A 19,650-nucleotide genomic window follows, 5' to 3' on the forward strand; every position below is an offset into this window, starting at 1 on the left:
AAGAAAAACATGAAGGATATGCTGGGGGAGTTTCTCATTGTGGACAGACTCAGAAGATCGACTGTGAAGCAGGACTGTATTAGTTATGGCATTTGGAACCCCAAACTGCAGGCCACAGACTCTCAGTAACGGTTAGGCTAATTGGGGTATGTATGCTTGAGTCCCCGCCTCCATAAGACACTTCTTATTTGCTCAGCCTTTTTTGGATCCCCTATCCCTCTTTGATCCCTCTTTACCAACCTGGTCCATCCCCTTTTTTCAATGGTCCATAAATTCTCTACTCACAGCATCTTTGAGTATTGGATCATAGGGTTTGAGGACCAAATGGATATTGCAAATGTTGCAGAGAGAAGGCTGCCTCCACCCTGTTGTCAGCCTGCCTAGCTCACTCAGTAGGGCATGAGCCTCTTAATCTCTTGATTGTGGATTTGAGGCCCATGTTGACAGGACATTTAGGAAGCACATCAGAAAGTACTTAGTCTGCATGTGAGGTGCCAGTCTTTTTGGGAGAGCCAACCTATCCAAGATATTATAATGATGCTACAAATGTGGCAGAGAGGAGGCTGCCCCCCATCATTTGTACATCAACTTTGTCATGAATGAAAGATTACTTACAGAAAAGGGAAAAACATCACAAAACTCAGATGAAGTCCAACAATGTGGTTTATTTAGAAGAAACAAGGCAACATTACAACACCAGTCAGGTAGCAACATTCAGACATCACTTTAGTTCTGCATATAGAGAGAATGGTTACAGCTTTTGTTTAACACCTTCAGCTTATTGTGTGACCAGCTTATTCTTCTGTTATTTTAGGCAGCAATGAAACTGAGCACCATTTGAATTGATAACAGAGATAACTTAGGTTGAACAGTCGACTGAACCAAGTCGGTAAGTTTGAGAATAACACAGAAGATCCTTTCACCAGTTTTAAATATCTGCTCTGTGCAAAAGCCCTTTTAGTTTTTTTTCACCTGTACTGCAATAGGGATTGTGATAGTGTTAACAGAAAGTAATGCAGTATGATTTTTCAAAATTATGAAATGTTTGAATAATCATACTGCAATGGAAGATATTTGTTGTATGGTCTGTGTCACTGCATTAGTTACAGATATAATATTTACACAGATTAGGTTTAAAGGAATAATCCACCCCAAATCAATCTTTTCAACACTTGCTGTCTGTAGGCTTGTTTGAAGATCTTAATGGCTTCCTACTTCGCAATTGGTATCCCTTTGAATCTACATCTCTTCCAAATGAACCTCAGAAGTAAACGATTGGTTCTCATTTTACTTTTCATAGAAAATAGTCTTTTCATAGTCTTCGTTAGCATCCGTTTGCTGCAACTAATCTACAGCTGTTCCAACTCCTTTAAAATGGGCACAATCCACACACTCACATGGCATTCTTTCTTTTAATTATAGTTATTTGCCAGAATATTAAACCACATTTGGATTTGATTTCAACATGCAACACCTGCAGCTGGAATTTTTATTATTTGTCTACAAAATGTTCCAGGTTTCAGATCAAGAAATGTGAGCACCGTCCTCCTAAGAACAAGGGAGGCAGAAGAAGTAATAGGGCCATATAGTCTTAATTTTCTCTGCTGACCAAGCCTTAAGGTTCGAGAGTGTCTTTGTGTGCGAGGACACAAGTTGTAGGGAGGGAGAAGGAAATTACAAAAAAAATGGCATGGGTTCCTTTTTTCCTTTTGAGACTTTTTACACAGCATTGGTCCTCTCCTCTGATTCACCATCAACACCCTCTGCTTCTTCCTTTCATAGATACCAGAGAGACAAAAAAAGCACTTATTTCTTTGGCTGTGTTCTGTACGTCAGACTTGTCTCCCAAAGGACGTCGTGACTGAGGACAAGGACGCAAGGGCCTTTGCAAAGAGGAGGTAGCAGCTGTAGGTCTGGTAAAAAGGTCACATCTGATCCTGGTTCAGGTGTGATGAGAGCAGATTGAACAGGACTGGAGCTGATGTCTGAGGTTGTGTTATGGTCGTAGCTGAGGCTGAGGTCAGGTTGATCTAAGAGCAGATACAACAGAAACACAAGGCTTTGTATAAAGCGAGATAACGGTGCAGAGGTGATTGTTTTTTATTGTGACATGACATTTCAAAGTGGCTGAAAACGTACTTCATCCCAGGTGCTTGTGGTGATGCTTTTCATAGCCTACTGCATTGTTAGAACTGGTACCTGTCAGAGTGAAAAGGCCTTCAGCACGTAAGGCAGATTGGTGCTATTTCTGCTTCAGTAATAGTGCAGGTTTTCAAGTTGTCCACATTACCTCACTTACCTAAGTAGTCCTTGTAGTCCTTAAAGTATTTGTGCCTCAGACCACGTCCATCTGTAAATAAAAGGGCCAAAATGGAAAACCAAATTAAAAAACTGACATCTGATCTATAAAGTAAAAACAGTATGTTCTTTTGATTAAATCATTAGTTTAATATTAACAGCTTCTGCCACAGATCACAAGCTGAGGCAGTCTACTGAGTTGCCAGGTCACTTCAATTTGCATATTTTTAGATCTCTTAAATAGGAGAAACTTGGTGCCTAACAGCATGCTATCTGCCAAGAGATACCAGGCCAGACCCAAAGACAGCTGCTGGCATTGCCCAGCATCCTCTCTCTTTCCCTTGACGCTTCATAAGGACACACACTTTGGAGAGAAGTTCCTTTACCCTAGATAACTAGGAGGTTAGTTGTAAAAATAAAATGAACATAGGCGATGATGTGACCTGGATTCAAAACCAAATCACAATCACATGGCTAAACATTTCAGTTACCAGAAGTCCTCTAGCCATACCGGAGTTACCGCGTTGCTTGATGCACTGTCCCCGGTTAGGGATGCCAGCCGCAGGGTTTCCTGGGTTGATGATGTGGCACTCGTAGCCTGTAGGACAGTGAAGAGGCTCATCTCCATCTTCAGTTGTGCTGCAGGCCTCAGCTAGTGGGCAGAAAACATTACAAGTAAACACAAACATGAAATACACCAGGGTTGTTTTTCTGGTTTTGTGGTTATTACATTTTTTATTTACTTGCATTCCCTCAACCTGCCATGTCTACTTTTTACTTCAACTTCATTTAGTTTCTTTTTTGCATCGCTCACTCAAACTTTTATATCTACAGAAGAATGGCAGAATAATGTATTTCCAGTCAATGGGAACACAAGAAGTATTAATTACGTACCCTTAATTAAATGCATCTTGTGGATGGATTTCATTTGGGTCATGAGATGTGACGATGCAAGAGAACTAGACAAGAAGATTTTTAGCAGTATTTAGATTCAATATGTGATGCAGAAATATATGTGAGGGGGGTCCTCACCCAGAAGATTTTGAGTATTAACCTGGTAATTTCCTGCATTCTGGAGATATTTTCTGCTCCAATTTACGGTGGAAATGTCTTTTTTTATGAGGGAAAACTACATTGCATTGCATGTTTTCTTATTGTGCAAATAAACCTTTTTCAAAGCATTTTCATGTGTTAGTTAACATTTCTTTGTGCAAGTTGTTTTTCAGAAAATTTTTAACAAATGCTTTCAAAAAGTGATGGGACAAAATCAGCCATTTCAAAATGTGGTGGGGACATGTCCTCAGTGTAAATGACCCCTATGGTCGATACAAAACCATAATGCACTAAATGAAAACTATTTTGTTCATACTCACTGGGAAAAGGATTACATTTTGAAGTACTCACCCTGCAGCACCTCCTCAGGGCCGTCTAACAGCCAGCCGTTACCCCCCAACCACCGAGGCTTGGGCTGCACCAGCCAGTCCAGCACTGTTCAGAATGCACACACACACATGATTGCTGAGAATGCAATGACAGAATCACATAGCTAAAACTTTTTTTAAAAAGTCATAAACCTATCAAAGTCCAATTTTACACAAACACTACTGTGTGTGCAGCCATCTGTCTTTTGGTTCTGCTGACCTGGTGGCGGCTGAACAGACTCCAGGCAGGCGTAGATGCAGCCATTGTAGCAGCAGCGTTTATGGCGCTCGCACTCAGAGTCTGAGCGGCAGCCCGGCACCTCACAGGCCCTTTCTGGCAGCATCTGTGGTGGCGGCGGACACCGGTCATTCTTTTGGTGCTGTGTGGACTGGGGGTGGTTGGGGTACTCGTAGTCCTGAGAGAGAGAAAAAGAGACTATAAATTAATAAGAATGTAGATGTGGTTTGTTTCTGTTGTAGATGATTCCCTCCCTCTACTCCAGGATTTTGTCCATACTTTGATTCCAATTAATACAAAGTTGAGACAGGCAGACTAACATTTGGTTCCAAACTGAAAAAAAATGCTCTTCACTGGATGTTCACACAGTTTGCTTATAGATGCACATAGATTGCACTTTTTGACCACCAGATGGCAGCAATGGATCTTAGTGATTGCTTTTTTAACACAACAAAGCTACAGCAAAGACACTGAAAGTTTGGCTTTAGTATGCATGACTGCCTGCTAACGTCTTGATCTGGATTGGGAAGGTGATTCACTGTGGGAATAAACACTTCCCTTGTGAGTCTTAGAGGGAGAAAGTAGGCCACAGGACCCTAAGCCAAGCAAAGACACACTTCACACACTTTGGAGGATCGTGCAACATAAAGTGTAGGCCTACATGCACACACACACACACACACACACACACAAACACACACACAAAACACGCACACACACACACACACACACACACACACACACACACACACACCAATGCCCACACTTTCCCACTGTTGCTGAGAAGCTCTGCTCTTGCATGCTTTCAGAGGCTAACAAAATGGGATCTGTATCACAGCCATGGTCTCTGTGGTTTAATAGTTTTTACCAAGCTTCAGCTCTTTACTGATTCCTACTCATCGGTTTGACATGTCCTGGACATACTCTTTCACATCGCTGGTATCAAATATCACATATTTTGTGCCACAGTGTATGCAGCCATTCATTGTTCTGGGTTATGTACACACCCATGTACACATGGGAAATATTACAACAAAATCCCAAGAAGCACAGCTGCCCCTGACTAAATATTAACTCTCATATTTTCTCATCCTGTATACTGTTATTTGATTTTGTATAACAAGCTTCAGAACGATCAAGTTTCCAGTTCATTCCACTTTTTACTTTTTACTATATAATATACTGTAGTGTTTACTGGTTAGTCTAACAACCACAGGAGAACATAACAAGGAATAATTTAAGGATTGTTTTTTTTATGTTCGGCCGTTTCTGGGGTGCTGTGTCACAGTATTGGTGAATGTACAGTATGTTTTTCCAGTTGTGAATTTCTCTGACTTTGTAGTCTCAGCCATTACCCATTTGGGAGGGTATCCCAGAGAGAGAGAGAGAGAGCGAGAGAGAGAGACATGTACGTTTTACACAAGATTAGTAATTAGTTAATCAGCTGGTGGGTTGCACATGGTCATTAAAACTGTGCTGTTTATTTGGCAGGCTTACTGAATGCTCTTACAAACCAACCAGAAAAATGAAAGCAAATGTTTGGCGCTGACACGGTATCACTCACACTGGATTTGTGTTCCCTTTAACCACACATTAACTTGTTGTGGCAGCTGCAAGCAGTGTGTGGAGGGTTCTTTGCGGGGGGGGGGAATGTGTGTTTCTTACCGTTTGTAAAAGCTACTTTAAGATCCTGCATATTACAGTTAGTAGTTAAAGTTCTGAGATGAGAGTTTAGGGTCAGAATTAAGCAGTGGAAGAAGTATTCAGATGTAAAGTAAAAGTAAAGTAGCAATTCCACAGTGGGCAAGTAAAAGTCCAGTATTGGAAATCTTAATTAACCTCATCATTATTCATTAGTTGAACAAAATTATAAACGCAACACTTTTGTTTTTGCACCCATTCATCAATAGCTGAACTAAAAGATCTGAGACTTTCTCTTTGTACACAAAAGGACTATTTCTGTCAAATATTGTTCACAAATCTGTCGAACTCTATGTTTGTGAGCACTTCTCCTTTGCCGAGATAATCCATCCACCTCACAGGTGTGGCATATCAAAATGCTGATCAGACAGCATGGGTATTGCACAGGTGTGCCTTAGGTTGGCCACAATAAAAGGCCACTCGAAAATGTGCAGTTCCATCACACAGCAAAATGCCACAGATGTCGCAAGTTTTGAGGGAGTGTGCAATTGGCATGCTGACTGCATGAATGTTCACCAGAACTGTTGCCCGTGAAATGAATGTTCATTTCTGCAGCATGATAATGTTGCAAGGATTCCCAGTTCTTGCTGAAAACATCCCATTCTTACATCCCAGTTCCACCTGTGAGGTAGATGGATTATCTCAGCAAAGGAGAAGTGCTCACTAACACGGATTTTGACAGATTTGAACAATATTTGAGAGAAATAGGCCTTTATGTAGATAGAGAAAGTCTTAGATCTTTGAGTTCAACTCATGATGAATGGGGGCAAAAACAAAAGTGTTGTGTTTATAATTTTGTTCAATGTATTTTGTAAACACAATTTGCAAAGTAATTATATTAGTTACTAAAGATGTCAAATAAATGTAGTGGAGTAGAAAGTACAGTATGTACCTCCAAAATATAATGAAGTAAAAGTGGAAAGTAGCATAAAACAGAAACAATCAAGTACCTCAATATTTATTACATTTACTTTAGTACTTAAGAACAGTACTTAAGTAAATGTACTTAGTAGCTTACCACCACTTGTTAAGAGTGATTATTATCACTGAACATCACTTGTAGGCATAGGAATCAAATTTCATTACTTTTGGGGTACTGAAATGTATCCTCAGATTCTTAACCTTATTTACTTATTAAGGTTATTACTTATTTAATGAGATATTTCCTATTTAAAGCTAAATCAATACATTTATATTAACAATAGATCAAATTATAATGTGTAATGTAAAAGGCGTCACCTATGAATGGAATATTAGAGTCAAGCAATAGTTGTTTTTTGTCAGTCTGCGTGTACACTATCTATGGCACTAAGCATGATCTACTCCTGTGTAAGTCTAGCAAATATGCCACTGTTTGCTAACAAGTTTGCTATATCACAATATGCAAATGTTATTTTACAGGTTTTTGTGCTGCCCCAAAGTGGCCAAGGGAATATCAGACTCATGATGGGCAGAGCCAGATATATTGTCTTTTTTATTAATTGCAATCGTCTTTCTTATGAAAACCTGGTCGCTATATTACCCACAATGCAACTTGGCTACGACAGTTCGGACAGAGATTCTAGCATGTTTTGCTAGTAGAGCTATAGAGGTCTGGTAAGCTCACTTCTGTCTAATTTATAGACTGCATAAAAAGAAGTGGACCTAGCACAGAGGTGTTACCCACCGGTTTGTGGTGAGAGTGGAGCTTGGTTAGTAAGGTGGATCCGTAATTCACATTAACCGTTATATTAATTGGTATGCTAATTTAGGCTACAGGGAAACAGGCATAAAACAAAAATGAACAACTGACTCCTGTCTAGTAGTGTCTAGAGTGTTACCGAACGCTGAATAAGACATTTCTAGGCAACCTTAATTTTGCATTGGCTTTTCTTCAGACCCGACTCCACATGCCTAGGTTTTTCTCAATTTAAAACTTAAGACCCAAGTGATGTCACTCTGGAGCCGCAAAAGGGTTTATACAACCTTTTTCACATACAATTTAAGTTTTTCGTTAAAATAGAGGTTTTTTAAATAGTTGTTGACATTTTGACACCAGTTTCAAACTTTCAAACAATGAAAAGCCCTGATGACTTGACCGCCATTTTTACAGTTACTACTTGTACATGGTCTCACACACTGTAGACTACAGGTCCTTCATACTCCTCAATCATGACTCTCAAGAGGTAGGTGAAACCAGTGGTTCACAATGTCTCTTGGTACAATTAGATCTATGAATGGGGACTACAAAGTGCACTGTGACGGGATAATGACATAATGACTACTGCCGTCTCCCCATGTCTCATATCCGATCTGCTGCTAAAGTCCGCTTCAAGCGTCTCCTACAAAACGTCAAGTGTGCCCTTCCTGTTTATATGAATGTGTTTGCATGCGTAAAGTGTGAGCTTTCTGGTACACACGAATACACTCGTTCATTAATATCTGCACACTGTATTGACTTGCCAGAATTACAGATACTACTTATTTACATACAAATTTTTACTGTGCTTTTGCCAACATTTGGCTGTTACTGTAAGTGCTTAACTCTCAGGGCTCCTCTTGTGTCTTCACCCTTGCCTTCATGTCTTTGTATGCCAGAAGGACATCCTACATTCTGCGCTCTATCACACAATCCTGCACACATCTCTCTGATGTTCCACATTGTTTGTTTATACTCCCGTCTACTGCGCTGCTCTCCTGTGGGGAGACTGCCATTGGGCCTATGTGTGAAGTTCATGTCTATCTGTGGGCATATTTCCCCCGCTCTCTGTCTGACTCACTAACTCTCTTCATTGATGTTGAAAAGTGGTGTTGTGATGGAGGCTGTAACAATCGATCACAAACTGCTCTTTTTCTCTTTCAGCCTGTCTTTTTAGTGCTCTTGCTCGTTTATGGGGAGTTTGTGGGGAGAAGCCACTGGAGACCATCTGGCTCCGTCTGGCTCCATAACTGGACTGAGATCACGCCGTTTATGGTTCCAAGGACAGATCTCAGATAGATACTAAGGGTTCTGCTTCCTTTGCACACTGACACACATAGCCAGAAACACACCAAATCTCAGTTAGATGCACATTCAGTAATGTAGGGTCAAAGTTGTGCACACATATGCATAAACAAGGAAAATCTGTGTTCTTTCATATAAATGTCAACTCAAATGTGCCAGATCTCCTATGTACACTAAATAAAGTAGCCCACAGCACACATCTGGTTAGCTTTTGGTTGTCAGGACTCATTTCCTGTCTCTATACAAGCAGTCAGTTTGACAGAAAAGATAGACAGACGTGCAAATGGATGGCGACGCAGAAGGCTAAACTGTGAGGTAAACGGACAGTCTGTAAATCAGTCGGAGATGAGAGTTTCAATGAGTGAAAGGGAGACATGCTGACAGACAAACAGGTAGATGCACAGCTGGGAGCAGCCGAAATAGACCTGGTAACGTATTGGCAGAGCAGTGATGTCTAACCTTGAAATTCAGACGAACAGAATGAACCAATATGAGGTGCGGTTTACACGACATGACAGAAGTAATTGAGCAGTTTGCAGCTAATTAGTATTGTTATAACAGTTTGAAATAGTGCCTACTACCTGTCAGTGATAACCTGAGGTAGCATGGATACTCATGGTAGAGCGCCCTCCGCCCCGAACTCATGTACTGTATTACTCCTCTATTCTCATTTAGTGCAGCAGTCACAACAACAAAACTTAAGGTTGCACAGTGGAAATATTTCAAGATCATTTTATACTTAGGAACAGCCGTGTCTATACTTTGGTATGCACTTTAGAGTTGAGTTTCTGTGGTCTCATATACAGATGCTATAAATGATCTCTCTGTCATTGGAGATGATATAGCGTGGAAAATCTCTCTGCTGCAAAATAAAAGGAATGTCTGGAACATCAGAGGTTCCAGGTGAAAAAAAATGAAGCGGAGTCTATGTTTTTTATCTATGGTTATAAGCGGCTCCAGTGTAAATCCAGTAATGTGCTTCTCACCGGCAGGCTCACATCATCTGACTGGGATTAGTACTGCCTAGAGCTGCACACACCAGTTCATGAAACTAATGGTAAACTGGATGACTGACTGACTACAATTACTCCCTTTCTTTTAGGCTACAAAAATATTACAAAATGTTATTTTATTTTATTTTAATCCATCATATTTTGTTAGGTATGGAAGTGTGTTGTTGAGTTGATGAGTTTGAGTAATTGTAAACGTGTATGTAGTATGCAATCTTCATATAAACTGTTTTCATTTTGTCTGTAGGGAATTTTATTGTTGCATTTGATTTGTTTGGTAGATGCAGCCTTAAGATCTGGTCACACTAGAGAGTTGAACAGCGATATTTATCTCATGTCTTTGTGATATATTTTTTCCTAGAAACTTGGTGATATAGTGACTAATAAGCACAGGTCTAACTGCTGTAGTTGGGGAGCCAACCAGTAACTCCCTATGTCACCGCTGGTTATACAGGGAAACTTATGGGTGATGCAGCTTGAAGGCAGATAGAATGAACTGAATGAACTAGCAAAGTAGGAGTGGGAATGAGCTGGTTAAATATCTGCAGTGCTGATGAGTGAGAGTGGAAACAGGTGATCAGGTGAGCGGGGAAGGTCTGGTGACTGACAGTGGTGTGAAAGGGGTTGTTGCAGGTATGAGGGAGTGACTGGACGTGGGAGAGAGATGACTGGAAGAGGAGAAAATGTCAAAAACAGGGCAAGAATGGCAGTGAATGTATTTGAGGTTGTAGGAATGTGGCTGGAGAGGGGGGTTGAGGAGCAAACTGTGACACAGTAGCCAACTGGGCTAGTGCTAGTCAGTCAAAAGTTCACACAGTTTATTCAAAACACATATTTGTACCAATGATTGCTGTCTCATAACTGTCTGCAAATCATGCATTACTACCTCTGTCGCCAACAGAGGAGTTTAAATAAAAGTGAATGGTGCAACACAGCTAGTAAGCTACAACAGCATCCTCCATTATGGCTCTCCATCCACTCAGAGGTCAGCCCTGTCAAAAATGTTTGCTATTGGGCATTGCAAATTCTCAGGTAAAAGTCTGCACAGATTTACTTTCTGTATATTCACATGCACCTCGGATGGTCCCATTTCCCAAACTGTGAAGTCATCAGGGTGCAAAATTAACTTTTTTGTCCACCAGCCAATGAATGTTCAAAGTCTACCAGCCACTCAATAGATTACCATTGTTTTTTGGCTTGTGAGTGAAGTAACTTTACCAGCCATTTGTATATTTTACCAGCATTTTGCTGTTGTTGTTGTGGAAACAACATGGACGCTGCTACATAGATGTGTTGGATTAGTATTATTATTATATTAGCATTTCTTTGACTTCCTGAGTTGTTGTTGTGTTCACGTCACGGCATTTTTTTGATTTTTTTATTCCGAATGCATGGTGATTTCAACTCAATCCAATAGAATTTTGCTATTTCACATGCTTGTGTGGCCATACAGCCAATTCTTGCCAAGCTTGTTGTATATTTGTCATGCATTCCTAGGATTTGTCAACACTCAGCCTTAAAGGCCACAAACTGTTTGTTGATAAACTATAATACATTCCTTGCGTTCAGCAGTGGAAAGCAGGCTGCATGTTCAAAAATGACACAACCCAATGCTGTTGACAAATCATTACAAACAAACATTAAAATGAGTAAACTTGACTAATTAATAGACATAAAGCAGTACAGGCAGACTGTGCTGTGTCAGTAAGTAATTGTGTAATTCGGTTACATTTAATAAACACTGATTCTCAAGTAACATTCATGACATGGCCCTTGTGCTTTACTTTTATTTGATAGCATCAGTAGTGATCACATAGTGCAAACTAATCTTATCTTTACAAAGCATCACTTCCTTAAAAGCTACAAATTTCCTTCGGTGAAAGAGCAGCGTATAGATCTGTTTTGTTTTACATAGTGGCCCCAGGCCAAGTCGGCCGGCCAAAGAACAGGAAGTACATGTGTATCTGAGCATCTGCAGGGCCCCTATTTTAAGACCAGGTGCTGTCTGAGTGTTTCACATCACATTAAATAAATGAAACTGTTAAGATTTATTATGATAGCTTTTGACAGCGCTCATGCTCACTGACATGCCCAGGCAGGTGTCTGAGCCAGACTGTGTTTTGGCTGCATGAGACAAAATAATCTGGTGTGTGTGGGCGTGTGCAATAATGTGTGTATGTGTGGCTGTGTGCGACATGACTCTGGAGTTTGTGAATGAAGAGCAGGTGCTGTACGCTTTTCATTTTAGACTTAAGTATTGCTGCTGTTGAGTGAAAACATCACACTTTGTATTTTTCATTTTCAGTCACAGACTTGGGTTGATGAAACCTTTTCATAACCCACTCGATTATGTCAAAAATGCATAATCATCAAGATAGTTTCCAAAAATTTAAAATTTTGTACTTTGGAGATACAAGGTTTTCTCCTGATGCCTTGCTGTTCCTGAATATTGTTGAGTGAAATGAGCTCTAATTCTTTGTATAGCAATCAATAAGCTGCCAAAAACCCAAAATGTAAAGCCTCTGTTATTACCATTTCGTCCACGCCCCTTTTTCTATTTCCCTACTGTCGATTCCAGCTGTTCCTCTATCTACCCATCAACCATCTTTCTCTTTATTGTAAGTTTCACTCTAATGCTTTTACTTTCCTCTACACCCTTATTACAGGCCACATATTATTTGGCAGGCATCTGCCCTGGCAAATGAAAAGAGGAAATGAAGATATTGTTTCTGATTTGGGGAGGTGTAGATAAGAGATGGTGGACATGATTCATGAAGACCATCAGATCCAGAGGTTGAACAGACACCTTTCTGAGATTTACTCAGAAAGGTGTCTGCAGTGTAGCTTTTATAATAATTTGGCTAATAGTGGCTGCTTACATTTTTATAATACATTTCCTCTCTACATTAAAGAATGTGATCATACATGTTATTTAAAAATAATGTTTCTAGTAAAGCTAAATTACCTGCCAGGTAAGGCAAGTAAGAAAAAAGGAAAACAGATTTAAAACAGAAGGAAACAGAGCAGACATACACTCTCAGTTTACGCTGAAAATTGCATAAAAACAATCACTGACCCCTTTCATATATACATTGTACTTTAATTAAGCTGTGATTTTAAAACTCAAAAATTACTTTATATATCTGCATATTCTTTAAGGCAGCTTATCCACACAATCTCTAACCAAGCATTTGAAAAAGTACATCAATTTGTTTTATTATGTCGATACTTATTGGCCTCGTCTAGCAGTTTTGACTTCAACTTTTTGTTTTTAGATAAATAAATCTGGTGAAATCTAATATGCATAGAGAACAAGAGGAACCATGCAAGACAGGTACTGAGCACGCTGGTGGTCTTGGGTTTGTTATGCATTTTTACCAATTTTCCTTTCAAGACACACTATTCCATAGTCTAGTGCCTACGTGAAACACTTAGTGACTATAATTTGTCTTTCTGCACGGCTCTGGTGTTATGAATGAGGCTGAGGGTGTGTGTGTGTGTGTGTGTATATATGGGGGAGGTGGTTAAAAAATGAAAGATTAAAAGATGCAGAGATGAAAAGGTTCAGAGAGAAAGAGACAAACTCCATCTGCACAGCCGTCTCAGCATGTTCCAATTACAGCAGCTTTGAAGCAGAGTCCAGCAAGACGTGCTTTTGGAGAGCAGGAGGAGACGAAAGAAAAGATACATGAAAGAGGGAAAACTGTGGGTTGGTATGCTGAGAGAGGCACATGGGTGAAAGGAAGGAGAAAACAGGGCAGAGAGAGGGTGACAGGGTACCTGATTCATGTGAGAGAGGGGAAGAGAGATGAGGCCAACAATGAGAGAGAGAAAAGGGTCATTGAGGGCATAAACCAGTTAGAAAGTGAGAACATTGAAGCACGAGAGGTTGCAGAGAGGGAAAAAGAAAGAGAAGGCAGCACGCTACAGTGAGCACTTGTTAGAGATGATCAATCAGCTACACTGAGTTAACAAGCAGGGGCCCGGTCTGCAAGTTCAGTTCCTGCCCTAATAATCCACTGCAAACACACACACACACACACACACACACAAACACACACACACACACACACACACACACACACACAAAGTTGTACATTCAGTGTGCCTTTCAATTACTCATATGGAAACGTGAAAATCAGCAACTTATTCCAACCTGTTGCACACTACATTTTCTGCTCCTTGTACATTTTTTTGTGCTTCAAAATCAAAAAGCGTCCAAAAACAAGAAATATCACAATGTAGTGATGCTCCATAGCAAGTAAAATTGCTATGTTATTATATTATTGCATTATTATTATTAGGGATGCATTATCAGATGAGCAGCGTTTTTATGTTGTAGTTGGCTGAAATGGAGCTAATTTTTACTATTTTATTACTTTTGGGAGTTCTGGTCTATAACAATGTACATATCCTGTATTAAAAGTTGAACGTATGTTTTGTTTGTAAAATCTTAATATGCCAATCAATAATTATAGCTGTTAAAGTAGTGGAATAAGAAATATATTCCACTATCCCTTACTCCTTTTAAGTATTAGTAAAAAAGTAGCATAAAGTGGATGTACTTAACTGAAGTTCCTCAAAATCCCCTAATTACACATGTCTGTAAAGTAAATATAAAGCTACATATATAGCATATAGCAGTAGTAGCCAGTTATATTAGTTTAGCATACAGAAAGTGGAAAAATAACAAATATGTTTTATCTTGTTTGTTACAATAAGCTTAGCTAGTCAGCTGTTGGCTGTGGTCTTATATTTACCAGACAGTCTGGCTAATTCTTGGCAAGCGTACTCCCTAAATGTTGAAATATTTCTTTAAGTACATGCAATACTTGGATAAATGTACTTACTTAATTTACACAGTTCTTTTTATTACTGGGTTAAAGTACTCATGCCAGGTCAACTTGAACACCTCTCACCTAAGCTACAAAACTGCTCTCATTGTGTGAAACCAGCTCTCTGCAACAGTGCCGGTATTGTGCTGTAATGCTGTGAGCTTTCACCTACTTCCACTCAGGAGGATATTCTGAAAACAGCCATAAGACAGAAATAGAGAAGAAAGCCATGCATTCATACGTGCACATATACAAAAGATAAAGGTAAGGTTAGCAGCCCCACCTTATGGTTGAGTCCTCTTTTCCTGATTCGTCTGGCATCACTTCCTGTGGACAGGGCCAACAGGGACAGCAGCAGCACCACAGAGCCCGGCATGGTCTGTGTCCTGCACCGCAACTCCAAACTCTTTCTGCGTCTCCCTCCCTCTCCTCCCTTCCTGCCTCAGAGGTATTCCTTCTTCCTCTCCTTCTTCCAACGTTTGTCCTTTATGTGTTTGTGAGTCTTCTGTTAAGTTGCCTTTCCAGCTGAAGCAATAACTCTCCGGTGCTCATGTGCAGCCTGAGATTCTTTCCCTCCAACAGGACCTGCCTTAATATCCGCCCGAGGAAAAAATACAGAATGCCAGAGTAAAAGTAAGGAATGGGAAAGCACACAAGGGATGAATGGAGGCAGTGTAGGGAAGAAACAAAAAAAGGAGAATAGTTAAGGAAACAAGAGGAGGGGAAGGGAGAAACAGCAGCTGTCCTTGCATCAGTTGTTGCAAGCTGAACTGTCTGCCGGCACAGCGTGTGCACATGTCTCTGGGAGAGAAGAGGGGAGAGGAGGGGTGGGAAAGAGGGAGGGGAGAGCGTTAGAGAAGGCAGTGTGTGAGACCTCCCCCCTTGCCCCCTTGTTGCATCTCGCAGCACATCTGGTGATCTTTATGTGAAGTTTACAGAGTTGTGTCAATGTGCGGTTGGGACATATTTTATATTCTGTGGCTTTTCACATGTTTTGCTTGCGTGCGGTATTGTAGGAGGGAAAATAAATGGCTTTGCTAAGCGTGGGGTTTGAAAATACTTGTTGACTGCTAAGATCAAGCATGCATTGTAACTATTAACTGTTCAGCATCCATGTTTTCATTCCTGATTTGATTTATTTGACAGGGTGACAGGGAATACTTGAACACACTTGAATGTGTATGAATTTGTGTGTGTGTGTGTGTGTGTGCGCGCATGTGTGTACACTCCTGTGTCTGTGTGATACGTTTGGAGAGGATGCAGTGTGATTTCAGAGGCATTGAACCATAAAGAATGAAACCATGTGGTGGACAGGGGCCTCTCTGTCTCTTTCTCCATCTTGTGCTTCGCTTCTCTTCCTTTTTCAACAATCTCCCAAGTTGCACCGTCTCAAACTAGGACATATTCCCCCTGTCTCACCCCCCACATTACCATTAGTAGACCTTTCTCCCCTTCCCGTCCCCTCCCCTCACTCCATTCTCAGTGTCTTGCGCTGAAAGGGAGAAAGAATGCTAAGCCTGCACAAATCTCAGTCATTATTAGTTTTACAGGAGCAGGGCTCATGTCACTGGGAGGCCCCAGCTTCTCCTACACAAAAGACAGAGTAAAGAGTTAGAGTGAGAGAAAAACGAGAGACCAGAAAGGGCGGAGATATAGAGATAAAAGAGGGCAGTGGAAGAGACTGCATGAATGAATATGTGAGAAACACAGTGGGATCTTCCCATCTATTACTGAAGGTCATCATTTTTATGGTGCTGAGGTGCATTGAATGGACCAGTGTGTAAGTTAGGGGGCTCTATTGGCAGAATATGGCATAGAATATACATACATTATACATACATTATATCATGCTCAAAGACTGAGGCTTAAGCTTACTTAAATAAAGAAACAGCAAAGTTCTTATTGCAACTTGTAGGCTAGTTAGTCAGACATCCCAATGTTTGTAGTTTTGTTAGAGCAGACAAAAACACTCTTTAATCCATCCTTCTGTTTTTGATACTGGAATGGCAAAACACACACCACCCTCAAACTCTTTAAATATTGAGTATCATTCTTACAGCACCATGTAGGGGAGACCAGGGTTGGCTGGCACACTTTTCACCCTCTGCTCTATTTCTCTGGCATCATTTATATTAAAATATTCTAACCAGCAGGAATTAAAAGATTGCAGTCTCATCAATAAATATATGTTGTAATATACACTATCTAGGTATTTCGATGGGTGGAGCTAACTAGCTTGGTTAGTAATATCCACCTGTAATTCATGTTAATTGTGGTATTAATTGGGATGCTAATTAACCCTTCGCTAAGCCACGCCCCCTTATTCTGTTGCTAATGGTGCATTCCATTTACCTTGGAAGTTGGAGGTCGGAGCTGGGACTGACATCACACCCGAGTAGGAGGGCTTTCCTGTAAAAGTCTGAAAACCTCGCTCAGCCAGCTGTTGTTTATCAACTAGCCACGGTCGATAAAAAAACCCTGCATGGTGCGGTATTTAATCGTACTAAACACTGTAGCAATACGTACACATACAGCAGTTGAACAAAAATTTCACAAGTGAGACACAAGTACACAGAAGTGCTAATAAAATAAATATATAAAAATAAAAGTATAAACTACAGCTTTCACTAACTGTTGATACTTAGAGCAGCCATCTTGGATCACGAAGTCGGGGTAGTGCAGTCGGAAATCTAACTTAAGGGGGCGTTCCCTTTGAAATTTCAGACTTTAAATTTGGAAATTCCGACTACCCATGTCAAATGGAAAGCACCATAAGTCTGACAAACTGTCGGACCTGTGGGAAAGGAGACAGAAAGATTTGCATTATACATTTCTAGGTTGTATTCAGGCTGAGAAACTGATGTGAAACAAATAAAGACAGAAGCTAAAGCCTACCGATCAGTAGAGTAAAAGTGGACCACTGCATCATACGATTGAGACAAACGACAACGATATTAAGGATTGACACTGTTCCTGTACAGCTGGGTAGGTCTCTATTCACTATTAAAATCATTAAAAAGTAATATAACAGAGCTTTATAACATTACATTCTGTAGTAATTTAGCTACCTTTGGCTAACTAACATTACATTAGGAACAATCCACAGACTACATTTTTCTGGATTTGTTTTAGGCTTTGGAAAGAGAATAAATCGTACTTCTCCTTTCAACCTCTCTGGGTAGCAATTGTAATTATTACAAGTGCCCCGGAAACAGCATTTCACCATATCTTGGAAAATACTGCAAAATAAAGCTAGAAAATGACTCCTTTTGCATGCAAGTTAATGGAGCACAGCCATGAAAGTGTCGGACCTCAGTTAAAGCGAGACCTTTACCGCACTGTGATTGGCTGTGTATTCGGGGCGTGGCTTAGCGAAGGGTCAATTTTGGCTAGCGAGCACAGGGTGAAAAAGAAAATGTACTTACCTTACAAAGAAATTAACAGCTCACTCCTTACAGTATCTTTTTATTGAACAGAATGCACAACAAGACATTTGTAGGCGCTTAAAATGCTACAATTAACTTTCATGAACTGAAAACTAAGTACTAAAAAAAAGTACTTAGATGAAAAAACACAGACAGCATTCAAAAACAATTTCACCGCTAGTTAAATGCAGCACCGATAAATAAGCTTTTTTAACAGCGCTGGTTAAATGTACACAGTGCAGTGGATACGATTCACCTCTAGGTCACCATGGCAGTGACTTTTCCATTACACACTAAAGCATACCCTGCTTTATCATGCATTTTCCTCTAAATGGTGCCATAATTTACAAAATAAACATCATGCTGTATTGAAGAGTACTTGAAACTAGATATTGACAGTGTTCAAAAAAGGTAATATATTACACATTACTAGTTACTTTTTTAAAGTAATGCCTTACTTTTTTTTACTCACTGCTGAATGTAACTAGTTACACTATTAGTTTTATTACATTACTTTTGGATTACAGCGTAACATCACCTGCGATGCACAATAACTGCCAAATAACAAGTTACACCTCATATATGCCCAGATCAACATAAATCTTTATTATAATGAGAACATACACATGATCTCTCTTTTATGATCTTTAATATTACAAAGCTGACAACAAAGTTATGAACATCAGCCCAACATTTGTCAAGAGAAGAACAAGGCTAAAGTACAGTACTATAATGCTCAAAACTTTAATTGGCATTTCATCATCAACTTTATTTTATTATTATTTATTTTTATTTTTTAAATAATGAATTTCATTACAACACAACATAACTTAAAATAGGTTGTCCTTCCAGCCAGTGCAAATATTAATTTGTTGAAAATAATATCAAAAAGAAAAAAAATAAGAGCCCTCATCACAATATCAAATGATGGTGAGACTTCAAATGAAAAACTTAGCATATGGAATGTAATTTGAACTGTGCAGTTAACAGACCAAACCCACACAACAAACTTACTGTAGCTCACTTGCCAAACTATGGCTTTAAAGTGGATTTTTCCCTCTTACTAGACATGCTTATCAAAAAAGTGATAATACCTGATGAGCAGGAGTCTCTCAAATCATTTTTTCAGACAACCTGTGCCTCGCCACAGGTGCACTAGAGGGTATCATTGTACTTTCGCGAAACTAATACAATACTTCCACCCCTTGAAAGACGTCTTTAGCATCTCTGCCATTTCTGCATCTTCATGAACTGGCACTAAAATCTAAAGTGAGTACATACAAAAAGGGACATTTGATTTATTTTTCTCTCCTCTTGTTATGCGGATAGTTGAAGAACCAGTACGCCAGTAACACAACGATATTGTTATTAGTAATTGTAATGTGATTACTGGTATAGGCAAATTCCTGCGAATCCGCTGGTTCGCACGAGTTAAAATTTTTCAACTTGGGTTAGAAATTCGCTTCACTTGACGTTGTGAAAGCCTATCAGCGGTGAGACTGTCCAAACATCACAGGCGGCTTTGGAGCGTTGTTTGAAGAGGACCTGTCGAGCGGTGTAATGACAGTCTGTTGGCTGATGGAGAGCTGCTATAGAACGAGTTAACTGCTTTTATTAAATTGGCTTTTTACTTTAGTTTTTGGGATTACAATTTGATTTATCTTCACACTCGCGCTTCTCTGCAGCTAGCTTCCATGCACATGCGGTTCCACTGTTGTTGTTAGTGTCGGTTAGCACCC

The 19,650-nt window shown here is 39.9% G+C and overlaps 1 protein-coding gene across 5 annotated transcripts; it reads right to left on the reverse strand.

Moving 5' to 3' along the window:
- Positions 1-645: 645 nt before the first annotated feature.
- Positions 646-15,220, reverse strand: wfdc1 (WAP four-disulfide core domain 1). 5 transcript variants are annotated; one of them, XR_006822816.1, is made up of 7 exons: positions 14,770-15,220; positions 3,940-4,135; positions 3,703-3,786; positions 2,810-2,950; positions 2,291-2,350; positions 2,140-2,199; positions 646-2,030 (listed from the first exon to the last, which is right to left on the reverse strand). XR_006822816.1 is itself a non-coding variant. In XM_046037846.1 (7 exons), the coding sequence occupies exons 1-6, from the start codon at positions 14,860-14,862 to the stop codon at positions 2,141-2,143; spliced, it is 615 nt and encodes a 204-aa protein (XP_045893802.1). In that variant the 5' UTR covers positions 14,863-15,220; the 3' UTR covers positions 646-2,030; position 2,140. The 5 variants fall into 5 exon arrangements, 3 of the variants coding, with proteins under 3 accessions (XP_045893802.1, XP_045893801.1, XP_045893804.1); XR_006822817.1 differs by having other exon boundaries at positions 2,300-2,350; positions 2,790-2,950; XM_046037846.1 differs by having other exon boundaries at positions 2,300-2,350; positions 2,819-2,950.
- Between the last annotated feature and the right edge of the window lie 4,430 nt (positions 15,221-19,650).

The sequence above is a fragment of the Micropterus dolomieu genome, linkage group LG22 (genome assembly GCF_021292245.1).
Source record: "Micropterus dolomieu isolate WLL.071019.BEF.003 ecotype Adirondacks linkage group LG22, ASM2129224v1, whole genome shotgun sequence".
Taxonomy (NCBI): Eukaryota; Metazoa; Chordata; class Actinopteri; order Centrarchiformes; family Centrarchidae; genus Micropterus; species Micropterus dolomieu.